At 32.7% G+C, this 17,090-nt stretch overlaps 1 protein-coding gene across 3 annotated transcripts in view; it reads left to right on the forward strand.

Annotated features, from left to right (window-relative positions):
• LOC126824772 (ARF GTPase-activating protein GIT2) overlaps positions 1 to 16,518 on the forward strand; it is a 32,394-nt gene extending 15,876 nt beyond the window's left edge. The window contains exons 13-22 of one of the 3 annotated variants that reach the window (XM_050554146.1): positions 1,326 to 1,507; positions 3,853 to 3,903; positions 5,281 to 5,430; positions 5,943 to 6,152; positions 7,385 to 7,456; positions 7,802 to 7,908; positions 8,407 to 8,580; positions 9,153 to 9,216; positions 10,448 to 11,090; positions 11,202 to 16,518. In XM_050554146.1, the coding sequence (XP_050410103.1) occupies positions 1,326 to 1,507; positions 3,853 to 3,903; positions 5,281 to 5,430; positions 5,943 to 6,152; positions 7,385 to 7,456; positions 7,802 to 7,908; positions 8,407 to 8,580; positions 9,153 to 9,216; positions 10,448 to 10,630 (1,193 nt within the window). In that variant the 3' untranslated portion in view covers positions 10,631 to 11,090; positions 11,202 to 16,518. Of the gene's footprint in view, positions 1 to 1,325; positions 1,508 to 3,852; positions 3,904 to 5,066; positions 5,115 to 5,280; positions 5,431 to 5,942; positions 6,153 to 7,384; positions 7,457 to 7,801; positions 7,909 to 8,406; positions 8,581 to 9,152; positions 9,217 to 10,447; positions 11,091 to 11,201 lie in introns of those variants that run through there. The other 2 variants (XM_050554147.1, XM_050554148.1) reach the window with 2 other exon arrangements.
• Positions 16,519 to 17,090: the final 572 nt, after the last annotated feature.

The raw sequence follows: 17,090 nt of genomic DNA on the forward strand, positions 1-17,090 counted from the left end.
GAATTATTTTCTAGAATTTTAAAGTTGATGAGCAAATTATAGAATTACTTTTGCACATGCAGCTTGTTCAATTGTTCTGTGCAAATTAAAGAAGAAAACTACTTGATGTCATGAAAAAGTGAATACTGATATCTAATACTATGCAAAGTGGATTCTCTACAATGAAGTATGATATTGTTGATGTTGGAGGATGTGAATAACTCAACTGAAAAGTAATTAAATGTGACATCTATCTTATAAATTATATCTACAAAATTGTACAATAATACAAGAGGAGCTGAAATGTGTCTCTCCTTTGTGTTAAAGCTAATAACAAGGTATGGTAATTTTATCTACAGAGATTGATGTTATTACTGTGAGTCATCGCCAATTTTCTAGTTTGGTTTTTCGCTTCCATACTTTCATCACTTAAAGTGTATAAAAGTATAGATAACCGAATCACCGATGTTGTTTATATTATGTAATATATAAAGTATACAGGCAAGTGTTTTATGCAGAACTTTTATTGAATTATGAAACCTGCTATCACTTACAAAGGTTGTAAAAAGCATGGTGAAATTATTAGATTTAGTCGTTGGAATTTATTTGATGTGATAACGCAACTGTAATTGCATAAAAGTGGCCCGAGTTCCTGCGGTGTTTATAATTAAAGTGTCATTGTCATAAACATTGCAATTTTTATGTTATTTTGGTTACCGTAGTTATTGAGTTAACTGGTATTTATTCATACATTAAAATTAAGATGTTTACCAAATCTACTGGTGGAATTTAGATATTCAAGGATATGTTGTTGAAAAAAAAAAAAATTTCAATAGATTTCAACAATTTTGCTTTTCTTCTTGTCTGTGAATTAAACAATCTATATTTATTCAATTTCACTTCTCGTCCAACATAATAGAAATAAAATGTTACGTCTCATAAATACAGAATTTGATGAATAGATATCTTGTGATTTGTGACACAAAACATATTTCATTTTGTCATCTATCTGGTGGGAGAAAATGGTAACTGATTTACAATATTAAATGATTTAATTGTTTGAACGTATATAGAATTTTCACATGATTTTATATTTGTTGCTTTTTGCTCGCAATGTCTGTGTAGATTGTGTCCTGTCCGCAGGTTTGTCTTATCGGTTGTGTTCGTATGAGGTGCTGTCCTCCTTCACTTACTATTAAGGTTGATTTAAACAGTAATGAATGGTATAAGTATAAAATGTATTAACTAAAAACAAATGGTGTCTTTGTATTTGTAAAGCTGAATGAAGTACAGTGAATTATGATATTGTTAGAAATAATTTTGTAATTAATTTTTCTTTCTTTCAGATAAATCATTGAGTTATATCGGTCTTCCATCTAGTGCCAGTCGACAGTCAAAGGTGGCAAGTGCTTTTAGTGACGAGGAACCGTTATATGACAGTGTGGCATCAGATGATGATTACAGTAGTATTGATACACGAAGTGTTCAGAGTATGCGGGTAGAGATGAAAAAGGACAAACCAGCAGACGTAAGTTCTACAATCTTAGCATAAAAATACTGTACAGTCTACCGTTAATATCAAATTATTTAAAATACTGTACGGTCTACCGTTAATATCAAATTATTTAAAATATTGTATCATCTATCATAAAGATTAATCATATTCAAAATACTGAACCATCTATCCTAAAGATCAATCAAATTGTAGAAAATATTAAACCATCTATCCTATTCATCAACCAAATTGTGGAAAATACTGTACTGTGTATCCTAAAGATTAATCATATTATTAAAAATGCTGTACTATCTATCCAAAAGATCAGTCAAAATATTCAAAATACTGAATCATCTATCCTAAAGATTAGTCAAATTATTCAAAATACTGAACCATCTATCCTAAAGATTAGTCAAATTAGTCAAAATACTGAACCATCTATTCTAAAGATCACTCAAATTATTCAAAATACTGAACCATCTATCCTAAAGATCAATCAAATTAGTCAAAATACTGAACCATCTATTCTAAAGATCACTCAAATTATTCAAAATACTGAACCATCTATCCTAAAGATCAATCAAATTATTCAGAATTGTGTACTATCTATCCTAAACATTAATCAAAATAGTGTACTATCTATCAGAAAGATCAATCAAATTATTCAAAATTGTGTACTATCTATCCTAACGATTAATCAAAATAGTGTACTATCTATCATAAAGATCAATCAAATTATTCAAATACTATATTATCTATCTTAAAGATTAATTGTGAAATATAATCAAAATTTAGATAATACTTACTAGACCTCATGTGTTGGACTCACCTGAGGAGTAATGGGGTTTTATCAGGTCAGGGTTTCACCTAGGAAACATCCTTAGGATGTCAAGTAGACTGAACATGTGAATAATTGAAAATGTGTTTTCGGGTGTGCTAAGGTGAATTAACCTTAAGGTGCCCTATTCTCGCCTTTGAATAACATTAATATAAAGTCATTTTAATGGTGACAATATGCCTCTCTTATTCTTAAGTGGTGTGGGAGAAACATTGCAGTTTTTCCAGAAAGGATAAACATACTGTATCTTAGACACACCACCCACCAATTCACCATACATAATTTCAAAGATGTATTTTTCTCTGAAACTCCATTTGATAAAACAAATGGACATCATGGAAAAATAAGTTACATAACTTTATAGGGATTTTTTTTATTTCTTCTAATAGATTTTGTTTATTATAAGTTGCTTGTGTTTTTCTCATGAGTTGAACCTAGTAATATAACTTTTAGGGTGCATTTGCCATGCATTATAATACCATAACGACTTTAATTTTATTTGTTTTGTCAGTATTAGCGTTTCCCTGAATTATATGATGACACATTGAAATTATAAAAGTGACCTCTGAAATGCCATATCACAAAATGTGTCATAGTCGCTCTGTAAACTTACATGACGATTTTCTCATTAAATTAAAGCCTAGATCGTTTATTGGAAGTATTGTGAATTTTTGTTTTATCTGATTGAAATATCTTAAAATTGAATTCAAAATAAAATGGATTAACCACTGACTAGTGATGAGGCTTTTGGCAAAAGCCCCCCCCCCCCCCCTCCCAAATACTTGTGTTTACATTTACTTGCCCCCACCCTCCGAAAAATTGAGTCGGTCAGAAAATCTTTTTACTTTTCATTATTTTTGGTTCATTGAGGTAGTATTATCTATTTCCTAGGATTTCTAGCTAAATTACTGAGTAAGTTCTGAAAAAATAATACCAAAATTTCAGTGTTTAAATTTGTCTACAGAAAACCACACCAAGACTAACTTTTAGGGTCTGGGAAATGAGACAAAGAATTTAGGGTCACAATTTCGGTGGGGGGGGGGCATATAATGCTATTTTATGTTAACTTAGGTGTAACATTTGTCAAATAAATGATAGTAATATCTATAATACGAGACAGGAAGATATTACAATACAGACAGTTGATATTATCATAGACACAATAATAGATGGGCTAAATGTCAAAATAATATGACTGGCTTTTGCTTAATAATGGAAAATATTAGTTTCTGTTAGAGATACCTGTAGTTACAACATATGCTCTTAATTTACAAGTTACAAGTTTGTGCATTTCTGGTGAACCGAAAATTTATTATAAACTTGTTTGTAAGGCTTCTTATTTGAAACACTTGTTGAGTTATATGATAAAATATTATTTATGACATAATCAAGAACACTTTTTGATATGATTAACGGTAAGATGATGAGGAGATATTAAATAACATAGAGAGCTTATTATATTTATGTGGAGCTTATATTTATGTTTATAATTTATGTACGTATTTCTAGTATCTTTATGTTGCTTTTTACTCACTATTAGGTGAATGTTCTGAGAGGTCTGACTCCAACCTCTATGATCTCATTTACTGAGGTGAGATGAGTTTTACATCCCCACACCCCTACCCTTCTACCCCAATCCTTGGATTTTATTAACCTCTAATAAAACCCCCTAACAAATAACACCATCCTTACATATGAAATATCCAATTAATAATAATATGATATGCATTTGTCCTTCACTAATATCTTGCAGTATTAGGTTCAAACAATTTTGTGGGTGAATATTTTTTTATGTTATGTAACTTTATTAAAGATTATTTATTACTTTGTGAATGGGTTATTAACAGTGTTACTAATATAATACTGTTTATCCAAGAATACGTATATATTCAAATTACCATGAAAACAATTTTCATTATCAGATATTTAATGGTTTATTAATAATTTTGATTCAATGATCAAACTCCTGCCGTGTATAATTTTAGTTTTCTTGTTGAATAGTAGGAGCATATTGTCAGAAAAAATTAGATTTGGGTGTTGAGTAGAAAGATCTTTAGAAATATGTTATTATGTGAATTGGGAATCATGTTGAACTAATTAAACACCGAGCATGTTAGATATCTCTCAGTACATCAGCAACTTGAATTAATTTATCGAAATTTTTACTAACCAACCAGTAATAGAAAACAACCACCTGTAATTGTTACAATCATTATTTATATTTCTATAATTAAAATCAAGACTTGTAACATTTAGGCCCGTATGCACTCTCTTACTTTAAGGAAGTTCGAACTTTACAGATTTTGAATACCTGTTGATAGTATAATTATCAGTTTCATTCAATACCTGTTGATAGTATATTTCTTTTCAAGCTGCTTGTAAAATTTGAGAGTTCACATGGCTAACATGTTTTTATTGTACTTTGTATTGATACTAAAATTTGACCTTTAATATCATGGAACTGTACAACTTTAAGTAATGATGTGGTGTTTACAGCCCTCAAAGTAGAATAAATTTAGTAGAACGTGTGTTTGACTGGAGAAAGTTAAAATGGTGTGGTGTATACAGCCCTCAGACTAGAATAAATCTAGTAGAATGTGTGTTTAGTTAATAATATAACAGGATATAAGATAATTGAATGTCAAGACATATAGATTGTACTTTTACTATATCTAATGTTAATTCTCTAATCTGGCATTCTACTTTGTTACTTATTCTGTTCCTGTACTTAAGGCAAATTTTGTCTCTCATATTCTTTCACCAAAGATATTTTGAGAAGAAAAATGCAACCAGTTGCACAGAGTCTGTAGAACTAAATTAGAATTCCTTTGATGCTTTTTGTTAAATGGTTCTTTTTATGGGATCAAGATATGTTTAAATATTTCAGATTTTGTAAAGTATAATTGAATTAAAAGTCATATGTAATATGCTTATTTTATATTGATTGGTGTGAATATTATATTTGTAGAGTATGACGTCGGAAGCTATCGAAGGTCCTGTCTCCACTGATGAATACATGGAGGTGAAGAAAGCTTTAGCAGGGGCCGAATCAACCATTCAAAATTTAGTCCATAGAAAAACTGATTTAGAACAGAAAGTCCATATTATGCAGAGCACAGTGAGTTCAACTTTGTCTTGTATTTCATTTAGAGAAATTAAAATATTATAAGGGGTCATTCCCTAACAACTCTGTCACCCCTAAATAATGCCATATAGCAATTGGATAGACATAGTTCTATATTACAACCAAAGAATATATATATAAGAGTTATTCTGATTGGTTTACAGAGTATAGTGGCTCTCACCGACAGAACTCGGTTGTGATTGATAGTAGATTGAATTAAAATCAGAAGAAATAAAACAATCAAAATGAAACTATAATCTAATTTTAAAGATTTAAACTACATGAGCCTCATTGAACTTCCACCATGGATGAACTTTGAATTTTATTACAGGCCAAAAGTATTTATGAATAACCTCACACCACAATAGATAATAATAATACCCGGTAATAATAAAAAAAAAACCCACAAAATACATGTACACACTACGAAAGTGTTCATTGGACCTCATTAGTTTTGGAATTTATTTACATGCAGATTCATAATGTTCATTCATCCTTCTTTTCAGATTGAATCTCTACTTCGTGAGAATGCGTCGCTACGTGATGTTAAAATTGATAGAACGAGTGATGATGGTCAGGTACTCAATGGTTACGGTAGAGAAGAAGATGATGAAATCAGTCAGGGTTTAATAGAAGGAAAATACGAACTCAAAGTTGTCAAAGCTCGACCGCAATCCATGTTTGAGGCCAGAGACAAACTTAGAAGTTCTCAGAGGGTAATTTTGTTTTCCAAAATACATATTAAACAGTTGAATACATGTGTTGGGTGATGGGTTTGAGGAGTGTCATCACTGACCTCTTAATTGTACAAAAACCTGCACGGAAAATAAGTAGTGAAGTATTCTGAAATATTTATGTTAAGCTGTTCAAAAATACTTACAATATGATAATCGTTGATATAAGGTTTTATATCTTGATAAGCTTTATGGAAAATGAAATGAAATGGGGTTTAACGTCCTACTGTTCTGCTCCTAACCTGGGGTAATGAAGACGGGCATACGCCATACAGTGTGCTATGAGGGAAATTTTGCCCGGGCAGCGGCACTATCGCCTACTCTTATATCAAATTCCAACTGCCAAGGGATCTTTTACGTGCACGCCAATGTGTACACAGGACTTCGGTTTTTTGTCCCATCTGAACGATTAGACAGCTAAAAGCTTTATGGAAATAGAAATACTGAAGATGGTTTATGATAATAAACTAAATAATAAAATGAACATAATGAATAAAATGGGGTTTAAGGTCTTACTTTTCTTCATCAACTGGGCTGATGAAGACAGGCACATGTCATACAGTGTGCTATACCCCGACAGGAGCATTACAACTTACTCTTATTGCAATTTCCAACTCTTTAGGAGATCTTTAACATACTGCCAATGGTATAATACATTGGACCTAGATTTTGTCATCCAATCCCAAGGACTAGACACATTTTTGTCCTGCACCACTCACAAGAGGAAACCTGGTTGAAAAATTCAGAGAAACTTCTCAGCTAACACGAAGATTGAGCCTGGGACCACCTGGTTAGTGAACCAGCGCCATGATCACACAGCCACTGTGGCTCCTAAACTAAATAAAGAAAGGATTTATCACTCAACAGACTGTAATAGATCATGTCTTTGCCTATGGTAGAAGGGGGTTTGGGTGGTCAAATGGTCTAATGTGTGCCCTTTACATAGAAAGGGTTGATTCAAGTGGCCCATAGTTTCAAACCCACACTTGTTCGTGAGCAGGAATAGGGTCGCCTGTCCAACCTTGTGAGTTTTCTTCAGGTTCGTCCTATTGCTTAAGACCCTTACGTGCAGGTGAATTATTGAAATAAAATTGAAACATATGTTAGTCCCAAACTAATCTTGTTTTTGTCAAGTGGACATTTTAAACCCTATTTCTCTCCCCATGTAGATGTATTATTGTAGATGTTTTATGATATTTATATTTGTATTACAGAATAGTGATGGTAAAGATGATCAGATTATGACAGCTATGTCTGTTAGTAATATACATCTGGGTGAAAATCAGGTAATAGTTTTACAATAAACTTTTTTCTCTACTAAAATCAGTCTTTATAAGACTTGATGGTGGCCATGTTCTTGCTATCAGTGGAGTTAATATTCTGTAGCAATGTTTGTCAATTATATGAACACCTGGGGCCTTATGCATGAAAAATTCAACAAAAATATTTGAAGAATGCTGCCTTTTCATTGGCTACGAGCTAGACTTTGTACTGGGAGTTTAATCCCTAACCAATGAAAGGTAGAATGCTTAAAATATTTTAGTTTTAATGGTTTTTTTTCGTGAAATAGGCCCTAATTTGTCAGGTTGAGATAACACTATTTGTGTCTAATGAATATATTGTATTTATAGTTAAGCCTACAATCAGAAGAACCAACACTGTCAGAGTCTGATCGTATCAATGCTAACGTTAAAGATCCCGATTACGATATGTTACGACAAGACCAAGATCCAATCAGGTAATAACTTTCAAAACAGTAAACAATATTTGTATCTAATTTGGTTGCTTTCGGGAACCATCGTGGTCAGTGAGTAAGACATTTGCTCTCTAACGTGGTTCCTCCTCGTCAGTGGTGCAGGACAAAGGGCCTGGTAAGGGACACTGTATGTATAGCCTTTCGGAGAGAATGGTAAACCAAGGTGCTGTGTAGCCATTGGTGTGCACTAAAAAGAAACCTAGACAGTTGGAATTCGATATAAGAGTACACTGTAGTATCTCTATATGGCTTACACCTGTATTCATTAGCCCATTCAGTGCAGAAAAGCAGGATGTTGCACCCAATTTCTTTTGGGTTGCTTTCAGTCAATGAATGGTAATTGGCCTATATTTACGAAGTGGTCATCACTGCTGGATTTGGAAGTTTGACTTCTTGATTCTGTGTAAGTTGTATCTTGTGATATTGTTAAGCTCTCTCTCTTTTGAAGAATATAATGTAATATATTATGTTAATTTTTAGGGGTGATATAGCGTCTAGTATGATAGATTCTACATCTAGTATACAGAGTATGCCTGGTGCTGTAGCTATACCATTAGTTCTACCAGTACAGGAAGATGTTGTCAGAAAAACAGAAAAAATTACCAAACGAATACAAGAACTTTTAATACGGGCACAAGAAGGCAATGTTGAAAGGTAAATTTAAAGATTAATTAATAATTAGATTGAAAATTAAGCACTTATTAACTATATTTATGAAGACAAGCTCATTTTTAGAAAATTGGAAACAGTAATTGCATACTGCCAAACAAAAACATTTAAGAAACACCACAACCCGGCATTAAATTCAAAGAAAAATCATATTTTTCAAATTGATGGCATCCAGTAAATTTAACCAAATGGCCCTAGTTTTAATTTTATTGAAGTAACGTCTTTTGGCCCATATATCAAAAAGAATTTACTGGGATTCAGTAACTTCGATGTGAGTCGTCATTTTGAATGTCACATGATACTGAAGCTCTTCATTATAATTGGTAATCTCATTTAGGTAAGTCATGATTGTTTAGAATTTATTGTTAAGCTAAAAGGTTGTTCACTGTCTTTTTATCGCTGCATATTGATACGAAAGGGAACCTCTACACCATTTTTTTTTGTTCCCTTTTTTAAATACTAGAATCAATTTGAGTCCAAGTTTAGTCTGTAACAATACTAACATCATCACTTTAATGTATTAAAAAGATTATAGTAAACTGTTATTGTATTTTCAGTTATAACCCATGTTCAGATAGAATATATATGGCTGTAACAGAAATGGATAGTCTCTTTCCTAAGGTATAATAATTTTAATGTACCTCTACTTCAATTTCTCATGTATCTTCTTTAGGGTGGAATATTCCAAATTACACAACCCCTTCACCATGAAATTAGACTATGACTTAAATCAGTCAGGACAAACTAACGTGGCTGTTCATGCAATGACTTATGGGAAATGTCTCAAACCATTAGTTAATTTTGGCATAGATGGAAGACAATGGACTGGTGATTCTAAGTGATGTAGATCAATTATTTATGCAGTCTTGGGCTCGATTCTTTATACTCATTGTGCGAATGTAAAAATTATATTAAACATTTACCGCATTCTAACCCCATTTCTACATTTCTAAAATCAATGTTGGTAAGAGAAAACTGTTGTCCAGCTTGATGTATGTAAATGAAATTTAGGTACCATATACTGTATTGGTGCCACCAAGCAACTTTCAGTAAAGTTGTCATTGAGTCAACTGGCGGGGTTTCGATTCACCGGTTGTACGTGACAAGGAGTAGGGTCGCTTGTTCATCCTCGCGGGTCCTCCGGTTTCCTCCTACTGCTAAAGACCCCTACACGCAAGCGAATGATTGAAATAAAATTGAACCATGTGTTAGTCCCGAAATGACCTAGTTTGTGTCGAGTGGATGTTAAACCCCATTTCTCTTTCTCTTTCTTTCAGTATAGTTGAAGTTTAAGTTCACTATGAAATGAATAAAATCTATATAAATATAATCAAAGTGTGCATGTATGGGTGTGTGTGGGTGTGTGTGTGTGTGTGTGTGTATGTTAGCTCATCACGCTTCATGGTATCAAATTAACCAACATGACCCTGTGAAGGTTTTAGGCCATGATTTATGAAGGTTGAGATCATTTATTAGTTTAACACTGCCAAAAATCAATGTTGAACTGTTTACTGCAATTAACGGTTAACGGGAGGTATCTCTGTTTATTATGCTAATTTAAGTTTAATTGTACTAACGGATGACAAGTAAGCCGATCCTATTCGTTGATGACGTCATAGCCGTGATGACGTCATCATTCAAACATGCATGTGCATGCGTAATGAACATACTTCACATAACCTATCCATTGATAACTCATTTGTGAAAAACGGTCTTCAGGTGGCAGATATATGATCAAATGAATTTACATGTAAGAAATGCAACCATTTTCAAGTATGGTCCTATTATTTTGGCCACGACTGTAGTTGTCAATATTATTATTATTGTTCATGGATGTTTATTTTTATTACAGAAAATACAGGAGGAAGAGGTTTATCATGCTCTACAGTTGCTCAAAGATAGTGCTGCCCGCTTGAAGGAGGAATGTCGCAAACTATCTTCTTCCTCGAACATAAAACAATCCACAAGTCAAGTTATACAATGTGCTTATGATGTTGCCAAAGCTGCCAAACAATTAGTCACATTATTTCAATGATGAACTCATTCTCTGTGTATTTATATTGTATACTAAGTTAAGTTTTTGCTCCTATATATAACAAATCAGCTATTTATAATATAGAAAAGTGCATGTACATAACATCTATATACATAATAATAGAACCAGATAGAGTAGACTACTTTCAAGAATTTCAGGTTAACAATTGAGAATTTAAGATAACAGCTGAGAATTCCAGGTTAATAACTAAGAAATTCAGGTTAACAACTGAGAATTCCAGGTTTAAAGCTGAGAAATTCAGGTTAACAGTTGAGAATTCCAGGTTAACAACTGAGAATTTCAGATTACAACTGAGCATTTCAGGTTATCGGCTAAAAATATCAGGTTGACAATGGACTTTTTATACTGAAAATCAGTCCATGTAATATGAATGTTTGAGTAGTCTGTATTGAGAGTGTCTGGCAACTTGGAAATCAGAATCAGTGGGATTAAAATACAGGTCTATATTTTATTAAAATACAGGTCTATATTTTATTTTTTATACTTTCGATGGTCTCCACTACATGAAGATCTAACCGGGTGTACAGGTCTATATTTTATTAAAATACAGGTCTATATTTTATTTTTTATACTTTCGATGGTCTCCACTACATGAAGATCTAACCGGGTGTAGTGGGAGGTCGTGTCAGAGTTCATACGAACGACTTTTGACCCTATGATGTCAGACATTTGATTAACCAATCAGCATTGATGTTTCTAGTGGGATACCCACAGTTTCATTCATGTCACGCCAAGAACTCGCTGCAACAGTCTGTTTTTCATTGGCTAATCAACCAGAACTAGAACATAACTTCCAGATCCTAGTGTAGTAAAGACAAGTAAAATGAAATAGGATCTGTGTTTTAATCAGATTGAGTTAGAGTAAGCTATTTCTGAGAATTTCTTCATAAGAAATCTGTCTTAGTAAAGGAAAATTTGAGAAACCATTGTGTATTGAAGCAATAGCTGGAGTATTAATTGTGCTTTTATGCTTAATCATCAATCATGCCTTCATGCTTGGACCACAATGACTCATGGGTTTATGCCTGATCATATAAGGATATTAATTAATTTAGATTTCATGGTTTTATATCTTGAATAATAACAGTATCAAGATTATTATTGGCTTGGGCCTGCTGGATACCCGGAGCTTCATCATTCAGACAGCTGGAATGGCAATTAAATGACAAATGGCCATATGAATCAGGAATAGGTGCCTAATTCTTATATTGGTGCAAGTTTGATTCACTAAGCGCTACAGCTCAGCTTGAGCAATGTTTAAACAACGATGAGCCATAGGCCAGTATGCCCAGATGTACTCACATAAAGAACTCATGGAAGAACCAGATCTAAAAACATCACAAGAGCTGAAACTGTGGATCAATTTGTCGAAGACAAAACCTCCTTGTAAAACCAAATATCTTGTTTATTTATAAATGATCATATATTATCAGTTGCCTACTGAACAATTCATACATCACTGTATATATTTTACTACTCATTGCTATAAAACCTCACTCAGATCTTCGTATATTCATCTTTTTTTATTCTGAACTGAAACATGTTTTTGGTTTAATCTTGACTGTCTCATATTGATTGTGTCAATCATGGAAATTAATCTGCACTCCTCATGTGTCCCATTGGTTTGCTTGCATTGAAAATATATGTCTGCTTCCGATTTTCCTGTAGTACCTTAACATCATAGAATACTTCATCTGGTAAAGCTAATAAAACTGAAGTAACTACTTTTCTTCATATGTTTCAATAGAGTCAGAAATTTATTTGGACTAAATATGACTCTGTTATCAGCTACCTAGAGTGAGGAATTCATGAGGTTGTTTCAAGATGTATTAGATGCTATTAGATATTTAGAAGGAGCTTATATGTTTTAGTTGGCTTAACTTCATTGTGCATGATATTATTATATAAGTATACATAAATATACAATAGTAATTGGGCTGTATTCTATTGTAAAGTCTAAACCTTCAAGACTAATGTTTTTAAAAGATTGCTAAAGTCTTGAGAGTCTAAATTGTATAACAGAATAGAGCTTCGTAATAATATTAAGGAATTGATCATTTATCTGAAAGGAATTATATTTTTACGGTGCCTTTTAGTATTATACTTGCTACTCAATACTGTGCTAATATATCAATGAAATGAAATGAGGTTAAAGGCCCTACTTTTCTGAACTGACTGGGCTAATGAAATTGTTTAATATATTAAATAGTTTCTGTAACAAGTCTTTGATCATAATTTGACAATACCAGAATGATGCTGTGTCACATGGTACAGTTATTGTAACAATGTAGGTAATACATGTGTGCCTCCAGCTCTGTGCCTGAATCTTATACTCTGTCTATATTCATTCTTTATTAATCCACTGCTTGATTGTCCCAAAATATGCATGAAATAATTCCTCACTTTGACTCTTTATATGTATATAAACCCTATATATATATATATATCTATATGACTTAATTAATCGATTACTGTCTATAAATAAATATAGATTGTTTCAATAGCATTTAATAATACTGGAGATATACAGACATAATGCTATGGAATACAACTATTGATTATTACTGAGCAACGTTTCATCAACTAGGACTCTCTAGTCGTTATCAAGTAATTTTATTCCATAGAACTATGCTCCAGGTAGATAAATATAAAAGATATGATCATTGTTAATTTGAGACTATCGTAAAATATAAAGCTTACAACTCACTGTGGTAGTCTTTCTTTGAATTAACTTTATTCAGTGGTATTTGAAATAAATTTTTCTAATTGTTTATTAGTTAAAGAAAGAATGGCAGATCAATTGTTTTATTTAATTCATTTGTGTAATTTATTCAACATATATACATCCTCCATACACATCTGGGGTCTTATTCACAAAAACTTAAAACTAATACTTTTTTTAAGAATACAGATCTTTGATTGGGCCAGGGCTAAATTGTGTACTGGGATTTTAACTCTCAACGAATAAAAAGGTTGTATACTTAGAATATTTTAGTTTAAGTTATCATCAATAAGACCCCTGGATGGGTCAATTTTTACCACAGAATTCAAGTTATTTCTTTTCTTTTATTTATTTGAATATTACTCAAATTCCCTTTCATCTTCAACATCAAAATAACATATTATATTGTGAAGTAAGTTATTTAATTCATCTTCAATTGTACAAGCCAGTTCTTTGAATAAGGAGACCAGTAGCATAACCAGGCGGGCACAAGCACACCTTTCAGGAGATGAAAGGTTAAGTTTGTGCACAGCGACTCCTCTGAAGCATTTTGGCTATGCCACTCCAACCGGTTTGCTTCCCGGCAATTTGATCTTTGGTATACATGTATTTATATATTAACAATAAAATGTATACACGGATGAATGATTTATGACCTTTAACCCTGCATGAATGTAGAATGGCTAGATGATGATAATATATGCATGTTGTTATTTGTTGTTTGCTTGAGTCATCTTTTTGATATTGTAATTGTTGTTAGTGTGTGCATGCATGGTTGTTGACCTTTTATTAGGTGTGTTCTTATTTAATTATTACACCATTTAATGTAGCTATAGATTATTATGCAAATTATATCTGCAACTTCAGTATGATTTAACTGGAGGTTGTCAATTAAAGGGTAAAATTCTCCAATGTCTACTTTCACTTTTTCCACAAAAGTTTAATCCACTTCAAACGACTGAGAATGGCTTCACAAATAAATCTTTAGAGTGGGACTATTACTAACCACACCATCAGGAGCAGTAAACCAAACAGCTGAATGCAAATTTGAATGCAGACATTTCAGCAGAATCTAATTTAAAGGAGATGGTCAGTCTATTTCTATAAATGATAAGGATGTAATATTGAAAACTTTCTTGGCATCTGTATTGCTGCGCTACATTTGAACAATTGAAAGACATGGTATTTTACTGTATTTTTTAATTAAAGGCAGCACATGCATGAGGCCACTTAAGTAGCTGTCATTAACTAGGTTTTATTAGAATATAGAAACAGAGGGACCATAACCTTTAATTCAGGGTGATGAAAAAGTGGACATTGTGCAATGAAATCCTAGTATCTTGTTGCAAAGTGGTTATGATCAATAAGTAAAATGTTTTACTTTTGAATTGATAAGTAGGTCTTCTGTATTCAGGTTTTGCATGCAAGTAGAATTTTATAAGTGTAATTGCATGAAGATTTATAATATTATGATAAACCATAGTAAGTTAAACATATGTATTGTGTAGAGAAATAATAATATTTAGAGAATATTATATTATTAATGTACTTATTGGTTGAAGTACTAGCAATAATTCTGCTGAGGAAATGTGTATCTTAAAAACCTAACTTTTAGAATGCCAAGGCCAGACCAATTTGATTTTCTGTTCTTCAGAGTCTGGATAAATAAATAGCAGCTTCAATCCCATGAAATATGTTGTTTGAAATTCAAAACTTAAAAATTTGGAACTAAAAGCTCTTGAACAGCACAACCAAGTATTTTGGTGTTTTAATTAGGTTTTTTTTCTTAAAGAAATAAAGAAGGAAAATGTTTGCAGGTGTTCCCAAAAACAGAAAATCAAATTGGTGTGGCCTAAATCCCCATGTTATCATGTACTGATTTTATCTTACCATTGATTGTAAAAAAAAATAAATAAAAATGTTTGTTTACATAAGGAAACCAGAAGTAGTTTTTAAACCATATACATGTATAAATAAATTTCAATACAAATGGTTCATAATAATAGTTTAGCATGGCTTTTACTGTATGCTTTATTTATCATTTATCTTGAATATAAAATATAATAAAACTTTTATAATATCATTAATATCATGAAATACATCACCTGTAAGAAGTCACCTGTCAGCATTGTAAACAAACTATTGTACATTTTCTCTACTTTAAATTATCAGGATTTCTTAAATTAAGTTACCTATATGTGTAATTAACAAAATCTATGTTTGATAACATAAGATCTATTATTCCATTTATTAAATAATAACTTTAACTAGACATTACAGCCATGGCTGTCTGACTCAAAACCCAAACAAATTTACGACGTACATGGATGTTAAAGGGTTATCAAGCAGTAGGTCTGAGATTTAATCCATTTTGGCCAATATCGCCTTCACCAAATTAAATATCTGAAAGTCCAAATTAAAGATTTTCTATTTACAGTGATACCTAGTGGAAATAAGTGCATGGTTTTACCAAGATACTATTTTTACATGTAAATGGAATAATATACCAGATCTTTTCACAGTGGGGGGGTTGGCATGGCCGAATGGTTAGCACGTGCGTGCTGTATCATAAGGCCTGTCATTGAGTCAACTGGCGTGGTTTCGAATCCCCGGCTGTACGTGACAAGGAGTAGGGTCGCCTGTCCAACCTCGTGGGTTTTCCCCGGGTCCTCCGGTTTCCTCCCACTGCTAAAGACCCCTATGCGCAAGTGAATTATTGAAATAAAATTAAACCATATGTTAGTCCCAAAATGACCTAGTTTGTGTCGAGTGGACATTAAACCCCATTTCTCTCTCTCTCTCTCTCTTTTCACAGTGACACCCACCTAGGGGAGTTACATGTTTAGTTTTACATGTAAATGGAATAATAGACCCGATCTTTTCAAATAAAATTTGTGAGTTACATGCGGGAAGAGAACCTGGTAGTTTAATATTATATTGTGCAAAGAGCAAGTTCTAGTCTGATCATTGTATAGAAAACTGTGTATATTATAATATATGTTGGCTGTATTTAGCTTTTGTTAGAAGCCATTTTTATGTGCACTACTTTTCTTCATATCCTTTATGACAATATTCTAATAACTATAATAACACTGTAGTACCATATGAAGTTAAATATAGATAAAACACCATTTCTAATAATATATATTCAAATTGTTCTGTGGTTTATTATTTATACACCTTCAATCATGACCGAGTATATTGTTGGTACCCCTGTCAAACTGTTCATTCATCCAGCAGTCATTTCTATTTAGACATAAAATCTACATAAAATGATTATCTGCAGAATTTGTGTGACTGTGAAAAATGATATCTCCCTGGTGATAATTATTGACAATATGTTGCTACATATTACCACCTTTAAACCCCACCACCTTAGGGGGTAAGATGCTGGCTCGCTAGCCTGGAGGTCGGGTGTTCGATCCCTGCATTGGCCGAGAAAGTTCATCCAGATTATCCGGCATGGTCCCCCCTTGTCAGTGATGCAGGACAGAGGGCCTGACAAGGACAGCTGTCTAGTCGTTTGAATGGGACGCAAAACTGAACTCCCATGTACACATTGGCGTGCACGTAAAAGATCCCTTGACAGTTGGAATTCGATATAAGAGTAGGCTGTAGTGCCGCTGTCCGGGCAAAATTTCCCTCATAACACACTGTATGGTGTATGCCCTTCTTCATTAGCCTAGTTTGGAGCAGAACAGTAGGACGTTAAACCCC

Source organism: Patella vulgata, chromosome 6 (assembly GCF_932274485.2).
Source record: "Patella vulgata chromosome 6, xgPatVulg1.2, whole genome shotgun sequence".
NCBI classification, from domain to species: domain Eukaryota; kingdom Metazoa; phylum Mollusca; class Gastropoda; family Patellidae; genus Patella; species Patella vulgata.